We start from the raw sequence: 21,853 nt of genomic DNA, 5'->3' as shown, positions 1-21,853 counted from the left end.
TATATATATATATATATATATATATATATATATATATATATAATTTGCTGTGTGACTCTGGGCAGATGACTTTACCTTTTAGTGCTCTGAGAGTTCTCCAAGACTATAAGCTACAGAGAAAGTCCCAGACTGTCTTGGTTGCAGGAGTTTCCTGTGCCTATGAAATTACAAAGCCAGCCTCTCTCCCTAGGGCCTAGCATGATGCCTTACATATAGTAGGTTTTTTAAAAAAAAGTTTTATTAATGCTCTTTTCCACAGAGTAGATTCTTAAGTATTTGTTGAATTTCTTTGCTTTGCACTGAATTGAATTCTCTACAAGAACAGGAACTTAAAAGGGGTATAATAAGTGGGAAAACAGTAGAGCAATAGAGACAAATATTTTTAGCTAATTTATTGACAATTCTCATGACATCTGAATGAAGCAGCTTTAAAGATAAAACAATATTTAGCATTTGCTTTTTATAAAGTGTTTTCATTTCAACAGGTGTCAATTAAAAATTTTCACCCATTATATCACAATTATGTGTATGTATATACATATATATATATATACATATATGAAGTAAATTAAGAAACAAAACATTAACAATTCTGAAGGGAAAATTACTAGCATTAACCCTTTTATCAAACTAGGTTATATTCTGACTCAGTTCACATAATGTCAGAAGGGCTATAAATTGGCAGCTATTCAGGATTTTTCCTTCAAATCAAACCTTCCAGAGTGTAAACTGCCTGTTGTTTGTTTATACTGTATTGTGACAAGAGCCCATGACCACTAAGAAATAAAAAAGAAATTAGTACAATGCCTTAATTGGTTTTGCTGGAAGCTTTTAAAAAATATCTACTTTGAAAATGCCAGATGCTTTTTTCATAACATCGGTTTTGTGGGATATAAGGAAACCAAAGACTGGTGCATTTGATATTTTGCAAATACATTGTGTGTGAATTTTGGTAACTGTCGCTATGGTGGGAGCAACCCAATAAAAGCTCAAAAAAATTTGCCTTTGCCTTTTGCTCTTAGGAATCACATTGACTGCATGCAACACATGGGCAGGTATTTTGGGTTCTTTTCACCTGATTATTTTCATTTAAAATATCCATTTATTTCCTCTTTATTCTATCTTTTTCTCTTTGAAAAATCTAGAGCTTCGAGATCAAATTATATCTGTTCAGGAAGAAAAGAAGACGTTGGCTATTGAACTGGAAAACCTGAGGTCCAAGCTTGTTGAAGTCATTGAGGAAGTATGTATTAAAAAAATAAAATGGAGCCTTTTTTTAAAAAGGATTTTTAGAAGTGGATAAGAAAAAATAAACCAGTCAACTATGAAACCAATTACCTTTGATATAAACATTGAGTTCTTTTAACTTTAACTGTTTGTGTCAATGGCCACTGAAACCCCTTGCAATTGCACCTGGTAATATTGAGAGAGGAGTGACTAAATGTTTTGCTTTAGAACTTAAACTTAATCGAGGGATGCAGAAACAACATTTTTTCCCCCATTCTAATAGGGTCATTTGTGGATAGACAAGACATTACAATATTAGAACTGAATAGGACCTTAGAGACCACCTGCCCTACTAGAATCCATTCATCTTCAAATTAAGAAACTGAGTATCCCAGAGGAAAATTAACTTACTGAAAATTAGATAGCTAGTTAGTAGGCCACCCATAGCTAACATTCAGTTGTCCTGGCTCCATTTCCAGTGTTTTATCTAAATAGACTATATTGTCTAAGGCATTTGAGGGAATTCTTCCTTTTCTTTGAATATCTTTAAACCTAGCACAAATTCCCAACTTAAAGAATGATGAGGGAGTGGTCTAAATGGTTCTCGAAGTTTTTCAATCCAGCGGCTAGTTCCATGGGATTATTTTGCTGTCTTGTCATTGGTTCTTTAAAAGAAAGCCAGTATGAACAGGGAAAATATTGTTTTATATAGGACTCTAGAGATGGATATTGAGTAGAGTAAATTATTCATTCAAACCAAATTAAAATATAGATTTTTCCATCATAATATTAATAATATCTTCAATACTTCAAAGATCTGAGATTTTCTACCTCTACAAGCTTCAAATGCCTCCAACTCCCAATACATTGTCTTTGAGACTATAGTAATTGACTGAGCTTGTGTCAAACTCCTGGTTCGTGCTATATGATCTATCCTACAATTCCTGGAAGGTGGTTTTAGATTTCATATGTATTCATTGTAGGATGCTTGGTTTTTATTTTTGCATTAAATATTATCAGTGTTTCTCATGCAGAGAACTAGAGCTAAAAACCAAAAACTTGTTCTGTGACTAGAGCAGTAGTTAGAATTTGAAAATTACATATTCTTTATAGGACTTCAGTTCTTAATGGATGCTGTACAAAGACTGTCTTACTAATGTTTGGCTTTGAGAAGAACTCTTATAGATGAAAATACATTAATCTATTTGAAGCCATAAATATGTCTTGAATGTAAAACAGAAATCACACATTACCATATGCTTTCATTTTACACTATTGGCTGTTATCTCTCCTCTAAAAATCTCACAACTTTTAGGTAAATAAAGTTAAACAAGAAAAAGCTGTTTTGAATTCCGAAGTTCTTGAACAAAGAAAAGTGTTGGAAAAATGTAACAGAGGTATGTATGTTCAGTTTCCCCAGCCCAAAAGCTGTGCATAATTACACTTCATTTGTTTCTGTTATCATTGGCTCATGCTGTTTTCAATAGTTGCCCTAGTATTCTTGCTCTTATAATGGAAATGAATTCTCAAATTCTACTCCTGGTACTTCTGGTATCTGCATCCTCTTCCGGTACTTAACTAAGAGATCCTATAAAGTCTTAAAAAAAATTTTAAGCAGATCCTTAGAGGTTGTCTGGTACAACCCATTCATTTTATAGATGTAGAAACTGAGGCCCAGAGAATGAAAAGAACTTGCCCAGGACCACATAATTCATTTATGGTGAATCCTAGGGGTAGAACCCAAGTCTACTGACTCCTCATTTAAGGGGGTACAGGTTATCACCTGCCCCTGGAGTTCTCTCACTCCCCCTCCCCTTGCTTTCTTTCCTAGAATCTCAAATTCATTATACTACTGTATCACACACTGCTTTTCTTCTATTCCTGGTATGTTAGGGATAATTAGGAGTGCGTTCTCATGAGAAACTGAGATTCATATGAAATCTTCTTTTTTTAGGTGCCAATTTTGTTTATTCAAGAGACAGGGTGTCTTTGTAGCTAAGCATAGCTAGGCTTTTGAGAGCAGAGAATTTATGGGAATTGTGTAAGTCTAAAAATTGCTAGAGAAAAAGTGATACATGACCAGATCGCTTTCTACTTGGGGTTGTTTCTTTTCATCATTAGAAGACTGCACACTACCACTCCCATGCCTGAGAAAACATATCATGCGCTAGGGGAGGGCAGCATATTACAGTGGAAATGAGTATAGGATTTCGTCTAATTAAGAGATCTGGTTCTATGACTGAATCTTTGTGACCATAGGCAAGTCACTTCATCTTTTTGTGCCTCAGTTGCCTCATTTTAAAAATAAGGGAATTGTACTAACTAGATGGTCTCTTTTCCATTTCAGCACTAAATCGAATGAAAACAAATGAACTAATCCTTTTGAAGATTTTGCATATTTCCATTCAGAGAATATAGGCTATCCCAAAAGTCTTAGTGCAGTTTTGAACTATTAAAGCTTAAGGTCCCTTCCAGTACTAGATTTTTTGATACTATAAGGGCTTCTGATGGAATTGAAAGGCAGAATCTTATTAGCTGTTGACCACATCCATCCTTGCTCCTATATTTCCAGAAGAAATCTTTGAACACATTTTAAAAGCTTAAATTAAAAATTAAATAAAAAAATTTAAATTAAAAACTCAAGGATTAGCCCATCCCACAATTACTCAATGTTTTCTATCACAGTGGCCATGCTTTCAATAAATGATTCTGAATTCATCTTTTTTTTAAACTTAAATACCACTCCTGTCTCCACTGTAGTATCTATGGAAAATACACAATTATTCCTTTCACATTGTAGAGGTTAGGGGTATGGTTCCCCTATGATCTGGAAAATCCACATAAGGTTTTTGGCCCTCCCTTCGTATAAGAGCAGTCTGAATTTTTTCTTTTTCTTTTATGGAGTGTTTACAGTACCTTATTATAAAATTTGGGTTAAGTATTTGGACATAGGCTCTGTGTTGTCTGCTGGCCTTTGTGTGTCACCTGCACCTTTTGCTAAACTCCCCCAAAATTCCCATTTAATTTCTTGTGCCAACCTGCGATATATCAAAACCATGATGGGGAAAGGAAAGTTTCGATGTGGAAGGAATAACTGTAATTACTTGCTGCCTTGGATAGTGCCCATTTTTATGTGAGTTCTAGACAGAACTTTTATGTCTGTTTCTTCTGCAAAAGGAATAAATGTAACATAGTTGAGATAGTGTTGTCCTAAGATTTGGGTTCAAATCCTACCTCTGATATTTACTTAGTTGTGTGACCATGGGTAAGAGGTTACTTAACTGTTGAGCCTCAGTTTCTTTATCTGTAAAATGGTAATATTAACTCATTATAATTTCTGTAAGGACTAATTTTTTTAATGGCGGGGGGAGGGAGGACTGGACCTTTAATTTCATCAATAAAGAGAACTTTGAGTGAGGAAAAAGCCTCCACCAATGCAGATCACCAACATAGCTTACAATCTTACACTGTTATGGATGACACTTAGACATTATGTGAATTACCAGGTCACAGGCCATATGTGTCAGAAGTTGAGGTAATAGAATGTATTCAAACATTTGCAGACTTTTGCATGATATATCCATGTCAGCTTTGGCTGCTGTTGCTAGTTGTAGTAGTAGATATTTAGTCAATTAGCTAAGTATCTAAGTTCTAGGAATAGTGTCAAGTACCAGAGATAACAAGAAATCAAAAACCATCCCGATTTCAAGGAGCTCACACTAGCTGGGTTTCCAGTGATTAAATTCAGTTTCTACGAGGATTGTAAAGAATCTTTGCCATTAGGTTGCAGATATCCCAGCAACCCATAAAAACATCATTAGCTGTTAATCTGTAAAACCCTTAAGAAGCCAAATACTAGTGTTAAGTTATATTATTCATTTTATTGTAGGAACATAAGATTTTAGATTTTGCAGGAGTCTTAGAGTTCATCTGGTCCATCTCATCTTCTTTGTAGCATGCTACTTACCCTCCCTACCATTTTATAGATACCAAAAACTTGAGGCGCAAAGATAATATATCACCCTAAGTATTATGCCTATTTTCTTCAAGGACCATACTGAGTTTTTCAAAAAATTACTCCCTGAGCCTTATATTATTTTTTGTGATAGTAATACAGTTTTTTAAAAAAATCATTGTTATGAAGGGTTAATAATGCTGACATTAGATGACTCATAGAGAATAATTTCCTTTAATAAAAGTCAGGGGATATCTCACAGCTCACCTTTTTTACTATAGTGTCTTGCCATGGAAGGGAGACTTTGACTGTAGGCCTTAAAATTGTCTTAAATAGTTTTTGTCTTGTTAATAAAGTTTCTTTTTAAAATGTGATGAAAAATCAGTTGACTCTCAGTGACCTGTAATCCACATCACAAAGTGCCACTTATTTTGCTTTACTACCATAAGGCTGTTAGGCTTTTGTCCAAGGAGGCAGAGGATTTATAGAGTATGGAGTTTGAAATTCTATGTCATTATGCTGGAAACCAGTCCTTAGCCAGTTAGGACTGAAGTGCATCGACAGAGCAGTGAGTGAAAGCAATTATTAAGAGAGCTCTTTAAAAAATATATATATATATATTTTATTGATATGACTGGTGGGTTAAGATTGAGGCACCCTGGCAAAAGAGGACGAGAAAGTGAACAGAGCGCCTCCCTGTATTACGCTTATATCTGTCAGTATCATTGCTCCCTCCCTTCCATCACCATTGCATTTTAACAAAATATGACACAATTTAAAAGGAGGCAAATGAATTGGTCTGATGTTTTCCAATGTGCTTTTTCTAATGGTATCAGTTAGTGTAAACCTCAAAGGCTTGTGTCCTAAGTTTGTGAAGTTCACAGTCCTTCCTTTCTTGTCTAAAACATACCAGTACTCCTGAATCTGTCATCTCATTGATGTGGGTACCACAGCCCATCCATTCTTGCCTCTTCTGTGCAATTCTTGTGTCTATCAATGAAGCCATATAGATTGTCCACCATTTATTCCTTGTTCTTGACTTGGGGATAGCCCATCTTTTTTTTCCCAGTCATTCATTTCTTTTATGACATCCTTTTGGTCACTTCTGATTTTCTCCTTGTTTGTACTGTAACATGCCACATTATTTAAAACTGTCCCCTGGGATAGCTCAAGGATCCTTATAGATCATCTAATTCAGCCCTCAAATTTTTCAAATGGGGAAACCGAGGATCTGGGAAATGAAGTCATCTATTTATACAAAGTCATATCAGTATATAAAACAAATCTTCTTTATTCAGATCTAATGATCTGCATCTATGACAAAATAATAGCTAACATTTATAGCTTTTTAAGGTTTTCAAAATGTAATATCTTATTTGATCCTCACAACAATCCTGAAAGGCAAGTGCTGCCATTACCCCCATTTTACAAATGAGGAAAACTAAAACAAAGGCTAAGTGACTCACCTAACGTCACTCAACTTGTATATGTCTGAGGGTGGATTTGAACTCGGGTCTTCCAGATTCCAGGCCCAATGTTCTACTCACTGTTCCCCCGCCTACCTTATTAAACACATACGCAATAAGCTTCTTAATTATGATCCTATCCTCATCCTTTTAACAGTGTCCATACTAGCAGTGGAAGAGTATGAAGAAATGCAGGTAAACCTTGAATTGGAAAAGGATCTTCGGAAAAAAGCTGAGACATTTGCACAGGAGGTGAGTGTGGCTTATGAAAGCAAAACTGAGGCTGGTTTTAAAACAAAACAAAATCAACAAAGGTCTTTGCCAATGACTCTTCAGTTCAACTTTCTGAGGTAGGATAGATCACTGCACATAAAATTCATCATCTGCTAATGCCCCACCCGAGTATAGGGCTTGAAGACTGGAACACCCAGAGCCAGGTTGTCAGGAAGCTTCAGATAGCCTTGGGAATTTGAGGTACGCTTCTCTGTAGACAAGGCAGGATGATAAAGGATCTCTGTCCCCATGCTTCTTTTCAGTTACTCCACAATGCTGTCTTTATGTCAGGCGGTTCTTCCACTTGCTTTGGAGTGTTGCCCTGATGTACATCCACTATCCCGCTCACTGCCCAGTTGTGATGGTTGTCTTCTTACCTTCGAGATAAGAGGGCCCTAGCAAGCAGCACTTTGATGGAGATCCTTTGGTCTGCACGCTGTTCAAGTCGCTGACTCATCTCATCATTCGTTCATTCAGCAGACCTTCTATGTTCGCTTTGTTGTTTACCTCTGTGTAGCCTGTTTGTACACAGTCGTGTGCATGTCGGTCTCTCTCATTAGGCAGTGGGCTCCTTGTGAATAGGGACTGTCTTTTGCCTTTCCTTGCCTGGTACATAGAAGGCACCTAAAAAATGCTTATTGATTGATTACAGAGTACTGAGGAAGAGAAGAACATAAAAGAGTCAAAGAGCTCCATTTGCCTTTAGATAGAATACAGTTTAGTAGGGGGATAAGACAGATGTACAAATAACATAAGTACATGAGAGAAGTGCAGAGGGTTATGGGCCTTTAGAGCAGAGTATTAATAAAAGGTGGCTTTTTTAAGCTTTGTAAGATAGTTTGCATGTATTTCCTCACTTAACAAACCAGTGCAAAAATACTACAGGTATTTTTTTATCTTTATTTTACAAAAGAGGAAACTGAGTCTCAGAAGGGCTAATGAGTAGCTTGTCCTTGATCACACATTTAATAAATGCTAGAGGTGAGATTCAGATATAGGCCTCTCCCAACAAGTCTAGGTCTTATCCCACCATACCTTATTCTTCCTCTCCCTCCCCCCCCCTTTTCTTTTCCCCTCCTCCTCTTCCCCCTCTTCTTCCCTCCCCCCCTCCTCTTCCTCCATCACTTACTGTATGCCAGTCACTGTGCCAAGTGCTTTATACTTATTATCTCATTTGATACTCACAAACCTGATGTAGGTGCTGTTATGATCCTGCTTTACTAATAATAATAGCTAACATTTATGTAGCACTTACTACATGCCAGGCACTGTGCTAATAGCTTTAGAATTAATATTTCACTTGAAATAATAGTACCCTCTTGGAAGGGAAAAAATCTTTTCTAACTAGAGTGGAATGTGAGGTGGGTCTTGAAATATGGATTGGATTTAAGCAGGTGGTAAAAGGGAGAACACATTCCAGGAAGAGGGAAAAGTTTGAACAGAGGCCTAAAGAGGTTAAAAAAAAAACAAAACCACGAGGCAGGTATGTGGAAAGGTCAGCTCCAGTTTGACTTAGATGTAGATATATGTGAGGTAGGAGCAACATGAAACAAAGATGGAATTGTGGGTCAAACCTGGGATTCTGGATGGCCTTAAATGGTCTCCTGGAAAGAATGTTGCATTTGTAGTCAGAGGACCTGGGTTCTACCTCAGTGGCACACTTTACATTGAAGATACAGCCTTACTGCATACACAGGAACATGTACTACTTCTGTTGTCATTAGGTTTGTGATAAATGCAACTATAATTGGGACTTGAGAATTGAGGCTGGCAGAAAAGCATTTTGAGATTTTGGCAGCATGAATTGGGCAAATCACTTAAGTTCTTCAGGCCTCAGTTTCCTCACCTATAATATAAGAAGGATTGGACTACATATAGATTCTAAGGATCCTTCTCACTCTCAATCTGTGATCCTACATTTGAAGTAAGCAAGAATCAGCAAAGATTTTTTTATTTTTTATCATTTATTTATTTATTGCTTTTTGGAAGGCAATTGGGGTTAAGTGACTTGCCCAAGGTCACACGGCTAGTTTTTGTGTTAAGTGTCTGAGGCTGGATTTGAACTCAGGACCTCTTGACTCCAGGGCTCATGCTCTATTCACTGCACCACCTAACCACCCCCAAAGATTTTTTTTAAGCAGCGCAAAAGACGTAATCATACTTGTGCAAAGTGGATATTCAGCTGGCATTGCTGTGTAGGATGGCTTGAAATGAGGAGAGATTGGAGTCTAATGGTTTCTCTAGGAGTGATTATATTTTCTTAGATGAGAGATAATGAAGACCTGGATTGGAGAAGTGGTGAAGAGCATGGAAATGGGGTAGATGTGGAAGGTATTTTGAAGGTAAAAGTTGTAATGCTTGATACCTGTTTGTTGTAGGAAAGAGATAACTCTCAAAAATGGTATTAAGATGGGAATATGGAAGAGTAATAATACCCTTAATAGAAAAAGAGAAATTAAGGAGGAAATTCAGGTTTGGGTAGAAAGATGATGAGTTCTGGGCATGTTGAATTGAAGTGTCTGTATGATGAAGAGATAGTTCAAAATTCAGATCTAGAGCTTTGTAGAAAGGTTAGAACTAGACTTAGATTTAATAGTCATCTGCCAAATTGACAGTAGAAGTTGGAGGATATCAACTCACCAAGATGAGAGAAAAAAGGAAGGTCAAAGTCAGCCGACTGGGGAAATCCAACATTTACAGCAGCTTTTCTGTATCGTGGACCCTTTTGACAATCTGGTGAAGCTTATAGACCTCTCCTCAGCATGTAAAAGACATAGGAAAAACCAGTTCTATTTGAATAGTTATCAAAATGTGTTTTTAAAAATCCAGTGTTACAGAGCCCAGGCTAACAACCCCTACGTAGGAGTTAGGAAGAAGAGAAGTAAGAGAAGAAGTCATCACAGAGCAAATGGAGGACTAGGAAAGACAGTTACAATGTTTAAATACTATGGCTCTTAGTCCTGTTGTCCCTTTGAAATGACGGATGTAAGTGACTGGAGTAAGGTTCCTTTACATGTGGTCTCCTGAATCTGTGTATCACACTGTGGAACTTACAGAAGCTATTTAAAGGGTAACAGCGGAAGGAGTATCTTTTTTTAGAAAACCTCATGACTTCTTTTCAATCTTCATCCTTGACCTCTGAGCAAAGTTTGCCATTGTTAACTGCCCTCACCTCCTGGATGTTCGCTCCTCTGTAAGCGGTCCAGATGCTGCTTTCCTCTCACTGTCTCACAGCATCTTCTTTGTCTCCTTTGCTGGATTATTCTCTCTCGTATTCCCTAGCTACGTGCTAGTACATACTCAAAGGTTCTGTCCCGGTGTTTCTTTTCCTTTCTCTGTCTTCATTTGGTGACTTCATCACCTCTCAAGGGTTTAATAATCATCTGAATGCAAATACTCCAAGGTATTTATCTCTCTCTTGAGTTCAGAGCCACTTTTTCAGACTAGATAGTTTATTAGTCATTTCAAATTCCACATATCCAAAAGAATACGAAATCTATTTCCCTGTAAAACTCACTCTTCTTCTGCCCTTCCTTATTTATGTCTAGGGCACTACCATCTTTCCAGTCACGTGAATTCCAGTTAGTATCATCTCTAGTTCCTCAGTCTGCCCCACTGCATATAGTTAATCAGTTGTGCAAAATCTTTTTGTTTCTTCCTCCACAATAATCCACCCCTCTGGGTCTGGGTAATGGGGAGTCTAACACAGTGACTCTGCCATCATCACTAGGAAGTATTGGTGGAAGCTGGGATTGTTGTGAAGGTGATAAATGGGATTAGCATGGGCACAGAAACAGACGGACATTAAGAATAAATCCAGAGAAATTGAAAAAAAAAAGAATCCACCTCTTTCTTTCTACTCACCCAGCCACCACCTCAGTTTGGATTCTCATTACCTCTGGCCTGGACTATTCCAGTTGCCTTTTAATAATTTTCCCTGCCTTTTTCCTTCCCTTTCTCTGGGCCATCTTCCACACTGCAGTCAGTGACTTTCCTAAAGTGCATGTCTGATCATGTCAGTTCCATTATTCAATGTCAATGGTTTCTTATTACCTCTAGGATCAAATATATACTCCTCTGCTTGACATTTAAAGCCTTTCAGGAACTGGCCCTAATCTATCTTTTCAGTCTTCTTATAAATTGCTTTCCTCCATTAGACTGTGAGCTCCTTGAGAGCAGAGACTGGGGTTTTTGTTTGTTGATTTTGGGTTGTTGTTTTTTTTTGTCTTTTTTTGTATGCCTACATTCAGCACAGTCAGTGCCTGGCTCATAGTAGGGGCTGAATAAATGCTGCTTTTTGACTTCATGGCCTCCTTAGTCTGGCCAAACTGCCCTTTTTTCTGTTTTTCATACATTATACTCTTCCCTGTCTTCATGGATCTGTACAGATTGTTTACCTTCCCTTCCCCCTTCCTTTTTCTTTGCTTCTTAGAATCTCTAGCTTTCTCCAAGATTTAGTGCAAGCATCACTTTTTACATAAAACACTTCCTGAACTTCCTCTCTCCCCACAAAATCACCTGCTATTTATTTTTAATAGACCTGCACATATACATGTTGTTTCCCCCTAGAATATAAACTCCTTGAGAGCAAGGACTAATTCACTTTAGACTTTATATCCCTCATGCTTAGCATTTGGTTGGCATTTAATAAATTATTTGGATTGATTGATTGAAGGGAAAGAAAGAAAGCTCTGATTGAAAAGAAGTGGAAGGAAGCCAAAGAATCAGGGTTATAAGGATGACATTTGAAAATCATTTTCTGTTTTGGTGAAATAGCTTATCCAAGCTTAAATGTCATTATCCTGCCTTTGTGTTCTGGAAAAGGTTTAATCGAAGATGATCTACCTCAAAGCATTATGATTCGTTTCTTTCAGTAACTCTAATGAAAGGTAAGTAAATATTGTCATTTTATTACTGTGGGGGGAAAGAAAGGAACCAAAGTGTGTCAGAGCCCTCTGGGGGAAAAAGCTGTAAGAGTATGAATAATGGACATAAATAAGCAATGGAGTGGTGGGGGGTGGGGTGGGAAGGAGATACCAGCATGAATATACCTATACTGCTAAAGTGAAAAGGTTGAATGCCAGGGTCATATTTTGAGAGACATTTTAAGTTTCCCATCCATTCTTTATTAGAACTGTTAGAATACAAAGCTGCTTGTGGAAGACTTTGAAGGTCATGGTAGTAGTGGAGAGGAGAGATGGAAGGGGCAAGATTCCACAAAGAATAAGAAAATGAATTAGCTATTCTTCCATGCATGTAGCAAGTCTGTAATAAATATTTATTGGTGGTGATAACAACATTAGCATGTTAACCCCAGTGAGAGAGCAAAATGGAAATGTGAGACGGGGATGGGAGAACAGGAACAGAGGCATTTAATATTACCAGTAGCAGTGATACTTGCATTAGTGCTGAACATTAAAAAACAAAAACCCCAAGATATTATCTTAAACATTTTTATGAATCTAGGGCAAATATACTTTATTGTGATAGTTAATCTCTTTCTCTTTTTTTTTAAAGATACAATAAGACTGAAAGTAGCATAAGGGGAAAAAATAAACAAGAAATAACCTAGTAATAGAATAAACAAGAAATAACCTAGTAATAGAAAATATGCGACTCAGAGCATGTAATGAGCCCCCTAACTCACCTTTCTGTTTCTTTTGGACTGTATTAAGATTTGAAAATTTGTTCATTGAATTTTCAATACATCTTTCAGACTTTTTGTTGGAAGATGCCTTTATCACCTAATAATTAGATTGTCTATGTGCTAGCTAATATGAACAAATATTTATGAAGTGAAACAATACCTTCCTATAAGAAGCTTAAAATATGGCTGGGGGAAACAACATAGAGATATATAGGTAGAAATAATAATAATACAAATTAACATTTATAGAGAAACTCGAAGTTTGCAAAGTACTTTATAAATATTATCTCATTTAGGCCTCACAGCAACCTGCGAGGTCATTATTATTCCTCATTTTACAGGTGAGGAAGCTGAAGCACAATGAAGTTAAGTGATTTGACCAGAGTCACACAGCTAGTAAGTGGATGAAACTAGTTTTGAACTTAGGTCTTCTTAAATTTAGGTCTAGTGCTCTATACCTGGAAAGGCACTAGCAGCTTGGAGAGAATCAAGAAAAGCTCCATATAGAAGTGAAGCCTTGAAGAAAACTAGGAATTCTGAGAGATGAATATAAGGAATGAATTCCAGGCCATGCATGCCTCATTTTGCATAATTGTTTGCAATAGTAATGTTGACATTAATAATAGTTCTTTATATTTGTACAGATTTGTATAAATTTGCTTTATTATTGACAAAGCACTTTCACAAGCATTATCTCCTTTGATCCTAATGATACCCTTGAGAAGTTGTTTGGGCAAGTGGTGGTATTATCCTCATTTTATAGAGAAGGAAACTTAAACTCAGAGAAATTACCAGAGGTCACACAATTACTAATCCTGAAAGGGACTATATTTTTTGTGGCATATACCTCTAGTTTTTGATTGTACATTTCCTCCTTCTTGGAATTCCCTTCCCTGTCAAAATCTGCCTTGCTATTCCCTGTAAAAATTATAAACCCCAAGCGTTTCTCCCTCCTAGCCCACACAGATCTCTTCCTCTTGACTAGTCCCTTAACGCCCACTGTTTGTCCCATTCACCTGACACTTAGTCATATACTAAATATTGTAGTCTGCAGGTGTTTGTAAAGGATCTTCTCCGGGCAAAGCCCTCTGCTAGCTATTAGGCTGATAAAAACAGAAATGAACCATAGTCCCTGCCCTCAGGATGTTTACATCCTAATGGGGCATATACAAGCAAGAAAACAGATCTCATTTGATATATATGTTTTATTTCTCCTACTAGATTCAAATGGAGTAGGTCTTTGTAGTGTAGTATAGTGTGTATGTATGTTTATACATATATCTATATCTATATCTATATCCATATATATATATATTTGACAACCTCATATGGGAAAAACAATGTTAGTGTTGTGAGGACACCCAGTGAAGTATCCGGAAAGGAAGAATGATGAAGAAGAGAAGCATGAAATGATTTAACAAACTACATCAGTGCCTGGATAGAGATAAATCATGCTTCTTGCCCTTTGAGTCTTAAGGGAGTGGTTTTGCTCAGTTGACCCTGAGCCAACCCTTCATAATTCAAATTATTTCTCAACAGACCTCTCTAGGTCTGGTCCTTACATAGATCTCGCTGTATTCTTCTGCTCAGAACCTTTCAGCGACTCCCTTCTGCCTTCTGAGTAAAGTTCCTTAGCGTGGTATTCAAGCCCTTTTATAATCTAGTACCACTTCCTCTAACTTTCTCACATTCTTCCCTTCTCGTATTCTGTGCCTCTCATCCCCCTCCCCTCACCACACTTTTTTGCCTCCCTGACTTATGCTCGAGGCTCCCTGTGCCTGCATCCTGTCGTTCCACTTCCATCTCTTACAATTCCTCTCCATTGCCATCTCTTTCAGGGCCATACCCCTCATCCTTCCAGGTATCGATGACTTTACCTTCTCCTCCCTGCAGTCTCATGTAGCTTTTTGCTTGTGTCTCCATAATGCACTTCCTGTATGTTACTGTTTCGTGTAGTTTCTTGTGTATACATCCTATTTTTCCCCTTCTGTTCAACCGTAACAGTTAACATTTATATAGTACTTTAAAGTTTGCAAAGAACTGTGCATGTGTTAACTCATTTGATCTTCACAACAACTCTGTGAGGTAGGTGCTACTACCATCTCCATTTTACAGATAAGGAAACTGAGGAACTGAAAGTTTAAGTGATTTGTCTAGGATCACATAGCTAGTAAGTATCTGAAATAAGATTTGAACTCGAGTCTTCCTTACTCCTGTACTCACTCCATCTACTGAGCTACCTAGCTGCTTCAAAGCTAGATATAATTAGAATGCAAATTATTGAGTTCAGGAGCTAGGTCTTAACACTGTATACAAAAGCCACTTTGTAAATTTTGTTGAATCGCGATTGAACCTAATCCTAGTGGATCCATTAAAGAAAGTCAGTAAACATATTAAGTGCCTACTACATGTTGGGCACTGTGCTAAGATTTTGGGGTACAAAGAAAGGCAAAAGAGAGTCCCCACCCTTGGGGAGCTTAAAGTCTAACAGGAGAAGGAAATACCCCAAAGTTTCTTACCCAGAGTCACTCAGCTACAAATAGTGGCCTTCTTTGAGATTTCTTCTCCACTACTCAGTCAACAAATATTTACTCAGTACCTACACAATAATTGGGACCATGGGATATCCCATGAAGAAGTGTCAAGACAGGCTCCCTGTGCTCCCAGAGGCCGCAATAATGTAATAATAATAATGTTAATAGCTAACACATAGTGCTTACTATGTGCCAGGCACTTTTTAAAAGTGTTTTACAATTTTATCTCATTTGATTTTCACAATAGCCCTAGGATAGGTACTACTGTCATCCACATTTTACAGATGAGGAAACTGAGGAAAACAGGGATTAAGTGACTTGCCCAGTGTCACACAGCTAATGAGTGTCTGAGGCAGAATTTGAACTCAGGTCTTGCAGAATCCAGGCCTGGCGCTCTATTGCTTTTAAATCCAGACCTCTCATTTTCACGAATGAGGAAACTGATACCCAGAAAAGACAAATGGCTTGTCTAAGGTGGCATAAGTAGCAGGGCCAGGATTCAACTTCAGGTCTGACCTGAAATTTAGCACTCTGTCCATTATACTGCTCTGCCTCTCATGGCATATGCTTAGTGCCAATAAATAATACAGGCAGTGAGTCCTATAGGAAATCAAGTGTCCTAAGGCTTTAAATGCACACATTTTACAAAATAATGCTGGATGACAGGCTATGCCAGGCTTCCCTGCAGCTGATGTTGCTGTTTGTGAATGCCAAGCTCTGAAAATTAATCAGGGTGCAAATAATAGTGTTCTGTCATTTTTCTGCATGAAAAAAGTATCTTAGTTGAGTGTATTCTACACATGAGAGACTGACAGGTGGAAGCACATGCTTCCAAAGAGCAGATCGGCGGCATTCATGTTGTTCCTGCCTCTAGTTCCTACAGATGGTGGAATTGATATGTTTTGTTTTCCAGGCAAAGCGAAATCATTATTGCCCGTCCCTGTCCCTGATTCACTTAAGAATCATTAATTAAGTGCTGCTATGTCTCTTGATACTTAGGGCCAGCTCAAATACAGAAGAAGAGCACATGGCCCCTGTCCTCAAGGAGCTTGCACCCTGTATTATTTATTCAGTCATTCAGCAAATGTCTGCTGTTTGCTAGGCTCTATGCCACCTGCTGGTTTGTGTTCCCTTGGCAGTGATTTTAGTGCTAATAGGTTATTCTCATGCCCTGTCCTTGAAAGGGAAAGGAAGAAGGAGGAGAGTGGCCTCAATAGGTGATCACATTTTAGGATCATATCTAATTGGAGGATTGTGGTAAATCTTTGCGCTTCTTGGGGAAAAAGTAAGAGTATATCTAGATGTGATTATGGAACATGTGACATAGAGTACTTGAAGACTGGAATACTAATCCAGAAAAATCAGCCTAATTTCAGAGTTTGAAAAATCTGACCCTGGGGTCACCCTCCTGCTTACATGTATAGGGTGAAAAAATTAGTTAAGTAAAAAAGAAAAAATCATTTTCACTCCAGCCAACTACTGTTGTAATCTTTGTAGGAGGAAATACATAGTGGTCCCCCAAAAATTGTCTAGGATATTTTTTGGTAATGTATTTATTCGGCTGCGCTAAATGCTGTTTTTTTTTTCCCCTAGCATCTTAGCTCAGCTAAAGAGCCTTTAAGATGTATTCCTTTACCTACCCTGGAAATGAAAATTCAATGGGCCTTTCTTTTTCTTTTCATCAAGTTGCACTTGGAGATCTAAGTGGAACAGTTTGTCTATTTCTTTGTTATTAACTTTTGCAGATGTTCATTGAACAAAACAAGCTTAAGAGACAAAGCCACCTTCTGCTGCAGAGCTCGGCCCCTGACCAGCAGCTTTTGAAAGCATTAGAGGAAAATGCAAAACTCACCCAGATCTTAGAAGAAGAGAGAATTCAACATCAACAAAAGGTAAAGCTAGATTTTCTTTCAGAAGACTTTAAAAAAAACATTTTTTCTTTTAAATTTAAACACAGTCAGCTAGTTATTGATTATTTGTTCTGAGAGTTCAGCACAGAATGGATGAATAAAGTCCACGTATATAATTCTACACTTCACGTTATTCATTGGTTTCTGTCTTCTTGCAGCCAGCCTTGACCAAAAAAAAAAAAATTACCAAATTGAACTAAAAGACACACAGTATTTAAAGTTCGAATGAATGGTAAAAGATAGGAAGGAGCAAGGGAAGGAAGCAGAATTTGTAAGAGGAATAGATAATGCAGAACCTGGATAATTGAGAGTTGATTGTATGTCTTGGGTTTTGAAGTAAAGTGAACAGTATTCTCAAAATTTATTTTTAGGGAATACTGAAGCTTTATTCCCTAACTTTCACAGGGAGGAAAAGAGACCCATGGGAATAGTAATTGCTTGCTTATAGAAAGGCTAGTTTTGTCAACTAGCCCAAATTGTATACATTTAAAGAGTTGGTGAGTGGTTCTTTCAGTGTGCCATTCAAGCCAACATAGCCTACCCATAGGGAACTGGAGGCTTCAAGCAGGAAAGGATAGTCATTGTAGTAGCTGGAGAGAGAGGAAGTGGGAGAGGAGAGACAGAAAGAGGTGGAACAAGGACTTTAAAATTAAAATATCTGCTTTAGAAAAATTACATTCACACTGGCAGCACTTAAAATGTTTGGGGGTAGAGTCGGGGATGGAGGGAGGAAAGGGTTTATAAGATGTTATTTGTTAATGCTTACCCGGCCCCTCTATTGAATAACGATTGCAGGGTTGTTTTTTATTTTATTTTATTTTGGGGGAGTGCTGATATTTTTACAAAATAATCCTTGGAAGGGTTAGGGTAGAGGGATAGAATTAAATTAATCTACTTGGGTACAACTGTCTATGAATTTTTTGGGATAAAGTGACATACATTGGTTGACATACAGTTAACCTTAGAATTTTTTCCATCTTTAAAAATATTTTAAAATAGATATTTAATGATATCTTTTGTTTTTATATTGCCTATGTTTCCTTTTTGTATTTCTTCCCCTCTACCCTACCAAGGATCATCCCATATAATGAAGATTTAAAAAAAAAAAAAAGAAAAAGAATTTCAACAAAATCAATTAGTACATTAAAAATATTTAACATTATATACAATATGTCACAACCGTGGAGCCTCTACTTCTTACAAAAGATTGGGGGAGAGGAGGTGTCTTTTTTGCATCTCTTTTTTATTCATTATAATATTTCCCTATTTAGTTTTTATTGTTTTGTAGTTCTTTGAATTTCTATTTACCTTGTAATCGTCATTCTGTCTGTTGTTTTCCTGGTTCTATTTACTTCATGTTTCATAAATTCATAAAGTTTTTAAAGGTTCTCTGTATTTATCATTTAATCTTTTTTTAAAGCACATTAATATTCCATGACATTCATGTACCACAACTTGTTTAGCCATTTTCTAGTGAATGGGCATATGTTTTCTTTCCAATTTTTTATTAACCCAAAAAGTGCTGCTATAAATATTTTGGTATATTTGAATCCTCTCTTTTTTATCTGTGACTTTTTATGTGTATGTTAATCTGTAAGATTATATGGTAGCCACCTGATTTACATGATATGTCATTAAATTTGCCAGATGAAGACACATCTTTTATTCTTCATCATGAAACCACATTTTTAAAAATCACGTTTAATATTAAGTATCCCTCTGACAAATAGTCCATTTTCAATTGGGTTTTAGTCAGTTGAATTCCAAGGTCATTTGAGGAGGAAATTTATTTTCGTGTCTTTGTTAAATTTCTTAACCTTTCATGATGTGTGGCATGGTTCAAAGTCCATGTTGCAGGATTCTATCTCCATTTAAGAATTTATGTAATTCCAGATAAGTTCTATGTCTCAGAATATCATTGTATTTATCAGAGTCCGTCATTCCCTTAATAAGGGCTAAACTTTCAGATCCTAGAAGTTTTTCTGACTGGAAATTTTAAAAATTTCTCAAACAGTCTTTGATTGTGTATGTTTGATAGTCTTACAGGATCATTTGGACTTCTGGTAACAGTTTTGATAAAGTATTGAATTTAAAAAGTCTCATGAGTAAAAAAACGACCTCTTTCCAAGCTTCAGTACTCCCAGCTCTAAACTGTATTGCTCATAAGTGTTTTTTCTTCATAGTGGTGGTAAGCAACTATTAGGTTGTTTTTCCTCTCATTATTCTTCCAACTTCAAGAAACTTGTGCTGAGGGGTGGCTAGGTGGCACAGTGAATAGAGCACCAGCCCTGGAGTTCAAATTCTGCCTCAGACACTTAACACAAAACTATCCGTGTGAGCTTGGGCAAGTCACTTAACCCCAATTACCCTACCTTCCCCCCTCAAAAATAAAAAAAAGAAGCTTGTGCTGCCTTTCAGAGGGAATACTAACCACACTTCTAAGGATGGGAAGAGAATGAACATTTAATTAGCACTTACTATGTGCCACATACTATTCCAAGCAATTTAGCTATGTAATCCAGTTTAATCTTCACAACAACTCTGGGAGAGAAATGATATTATGACCTCCATTTTATAGCTGAGGAAAATGAGGCCGACACAGGTCAAGTGATTTACCCAGGGTCACTTAGCTAGTGTGTCTGACGTCATATTTGAACTCAGATCCTCCTAACTACAGGCTTAACACTATCCACTGTGCCACTTAGCTACCTGCCAGGTCTTTCTGAAGATTAGATTGTTTTTCAGTTTGTCAGCTCTTGGCATTGTTTTTCATTTTCTATCATACTTTACATTCCAGCTCAGTGCAACTAATCCTGCTTCGTTGTGAACTTGAATGATCCTTAAAACATTTGACTTCTCCATATCTACAGCCACTTCAATATCTCTATCAGTCGTCAAAGTGTGCTCTTTAAGAGCTATATTCCTTTTTTCATTTTTGTCTGGAGTCGTATCCATTCTTAAAAACCACAGGATTAAAAACACAACAGAAGAGCAATAAAACATTTATGTGGCACAAAATCCAGCACTCAACTGACAAAGAGCTAATTAAATGTGGAGAAACCAACTCAAAGTTTCATCTTGTCAGTATCAAATATTCTAAGTTATCTCACTGTCAGTAGAAGGGCACATACCTGAAAATTACTATCACAAAATGAGACAATATCATAATCATTGTTTGTCCTAGGCAATTCACACACAACTGCAGTATTGTTGGTAGTTGAGTCCATGCTCTTAGAAGAATTCATAGCACTCTTCAGTCTTACTGGATCTTTCTAGACCTTTACCATCAAATCACCTAGCTCAGGATTTCATCACCTTTTGTCTAGAATATTGAAGAGCCTCCTAAATGAAGTTCATATTTCAAATCTTTCCCCTGTCTGGTCCATCCTCCATATAAGCTGCCAAAGTGTCATTCCTAAAGCCCAAATCTAAACAATCACTCTCCTGAGTCATAAACTACATTGGTTCTCTGTTTGTAGAATCAAATATTAACTCCTTGGTTTGGCTTTTAAAGTGTTTCACAGTTTGACTCCAGCCTAGCTTTCCAGGCTTATTACACATTACTCCCCTTCACAGACTTTTCTTCTAGTCAGACCTACCTTTTTGTTCTTCCTCATATACAGCATTTTATTTCCCATCTCTAGAGATAGACTTTGTACAGGCTATTTTTCATGCTTGGAATGCACTGAGCCTATCAAGAATCTCTAGCTCCTTTAAAGTGCAATTTAAGGGGTGGGCTAGGTGGTGCAGTGAATAGAGCACCAGCCCTGGAGTCAGGAGGACCTGAGTTCAAATGTGACCTCAGACACTTAACACACTCACTAGACGTGTGACTTTGGGCAAGTCACTTAACCCTAATTGCCCTCCAAAAAGAATAAAAATAAAGTGTAATTTAAGCCCTACCTCATACACGAAGCTATTCTTGATCAATATAGCCTTTCCTAGAATTACCTTGTACTTATTTTGTTTGTTTTTTAAAGCAATTGGGGTTAAGTAACTTGCTCAAGGTTACACGGCCAGTTATTATTTCTGGGTGTGGTGCTGAGTATCTGAGCCTGGATTTGATCCAGGTCGTCCCGACACTGGAGTCGGTGCTCTTACTCGCTGAGCCACCTGTCCGCCCCTAAGCAATCCAGGTTAAGTAACTTGCTCAAGGTTACACAGCCAGGTGTTTCTGGGTGGGTGCTAAGTGTCTGAGCCCGGGATTCGATCTCCAGGTCTTCTCAACACTGGAGCCGGTGCTCTTACTCGCTGTGCTACCTGGCTGCCCCACCTTGTACTTATTTTGGAAATACTTATATGGATCAGTGTTGCTTCCCAAAATAAAATGTAAACCTCCTCGAGAGCAGGAATTTTCACTTTGTGTCCAAAGCACCAGTACAGTCCCTGGCATGTAGAAGTCATTTAATAAATACTTGTTGTTTAAGTGATACACTTCAGATGTGAAAATTTACAAAATACCTGGATTCCTTATTAGAAAATGAATCCAAATAGGGGGGCTTTAACTGCTTTAAGTAAATTTTCAACTATGCCATTTGTTTGGGCATGGTAAGTTTTTTTTTTTTAAGTAAATTTCTTATTGTTGATGAAGTTTGAAAAAGGGAAGTGGTAATTACAAAGAGTCAGAATAATTTCAATAAGAACTAGTTATCCCAGACCAACCTTGTTTCTTTTTTTTACTGGATTTCTAAGTTCATCATTGAGGGTCATTGCTGTGAAAATGGTTTCCTATATTTTAGCACAGTTTTTGATAGTTATTTCATACTGTTTTTATAGAAAAGATGGAGAGATATGGAATAGATGATAATAGAGTTAAATAGATTGAGAGCTGGTTATATGAT

The 21,853-nt window shown here is 37.2% G+C and overlaps 1 protein-coding gene across 3 annotated transcripts in view; it reads left to right on the top strand.

Annotated features, from left to right (window-relative positions):
* The window catches only part of SHTN1 (shootin 1), a 115,528-nt gene that overhangs the window by 46,468 nt on the left and 47,207 nt on the right, over positions 1 to 21,853 (top strand). For all 3 annotated transcript variants that reach the window (XM_069099039.1, XM_069099040.1, XM_069099041.1), the window contains exons 6-9: positions 1,146 to 1,243; positions 2,543 to 2,624; positions 6,806 to 6,900; positions 16,848 to 16,994. In XM_069099039.1, the coding sequence (XP_068955140.1) occupies positions 1,146 to 1,243; positions 2,543 to 2,624; positions 6,806 to 6,900; positions 16,848 to 16,994 (422 nt within the window). The remainder of the gene's footprint in view (positions 1 to 1,145; positions 1,244 to 2,542; positions 2,625 to 6,805; positions 6,901 to 16,847; positions 16,995 to 21,853) is intronic.

This window comes from Petaurus breviceps, unplaced genomic scaffold (genome assembly GCF_028583685.1).
Source record: "Petaurus breviceps papuanus isolate PSGF00001 unplaced genomic scaffold, PetGlider_PUasm1.0 37, whole genome shotgun sequence".
In the NCBI taxonomy this organism is placed as follows: domain Eukaryota; kingdom Metazoa; phylum Chordata; class Mammalia; order Diprotodontia; family Petauridae; genus Petaurus; species Petaurus breviceps.
This window is presented reverse-complemented; position numbering and strand designations above follow the sequence as displayed.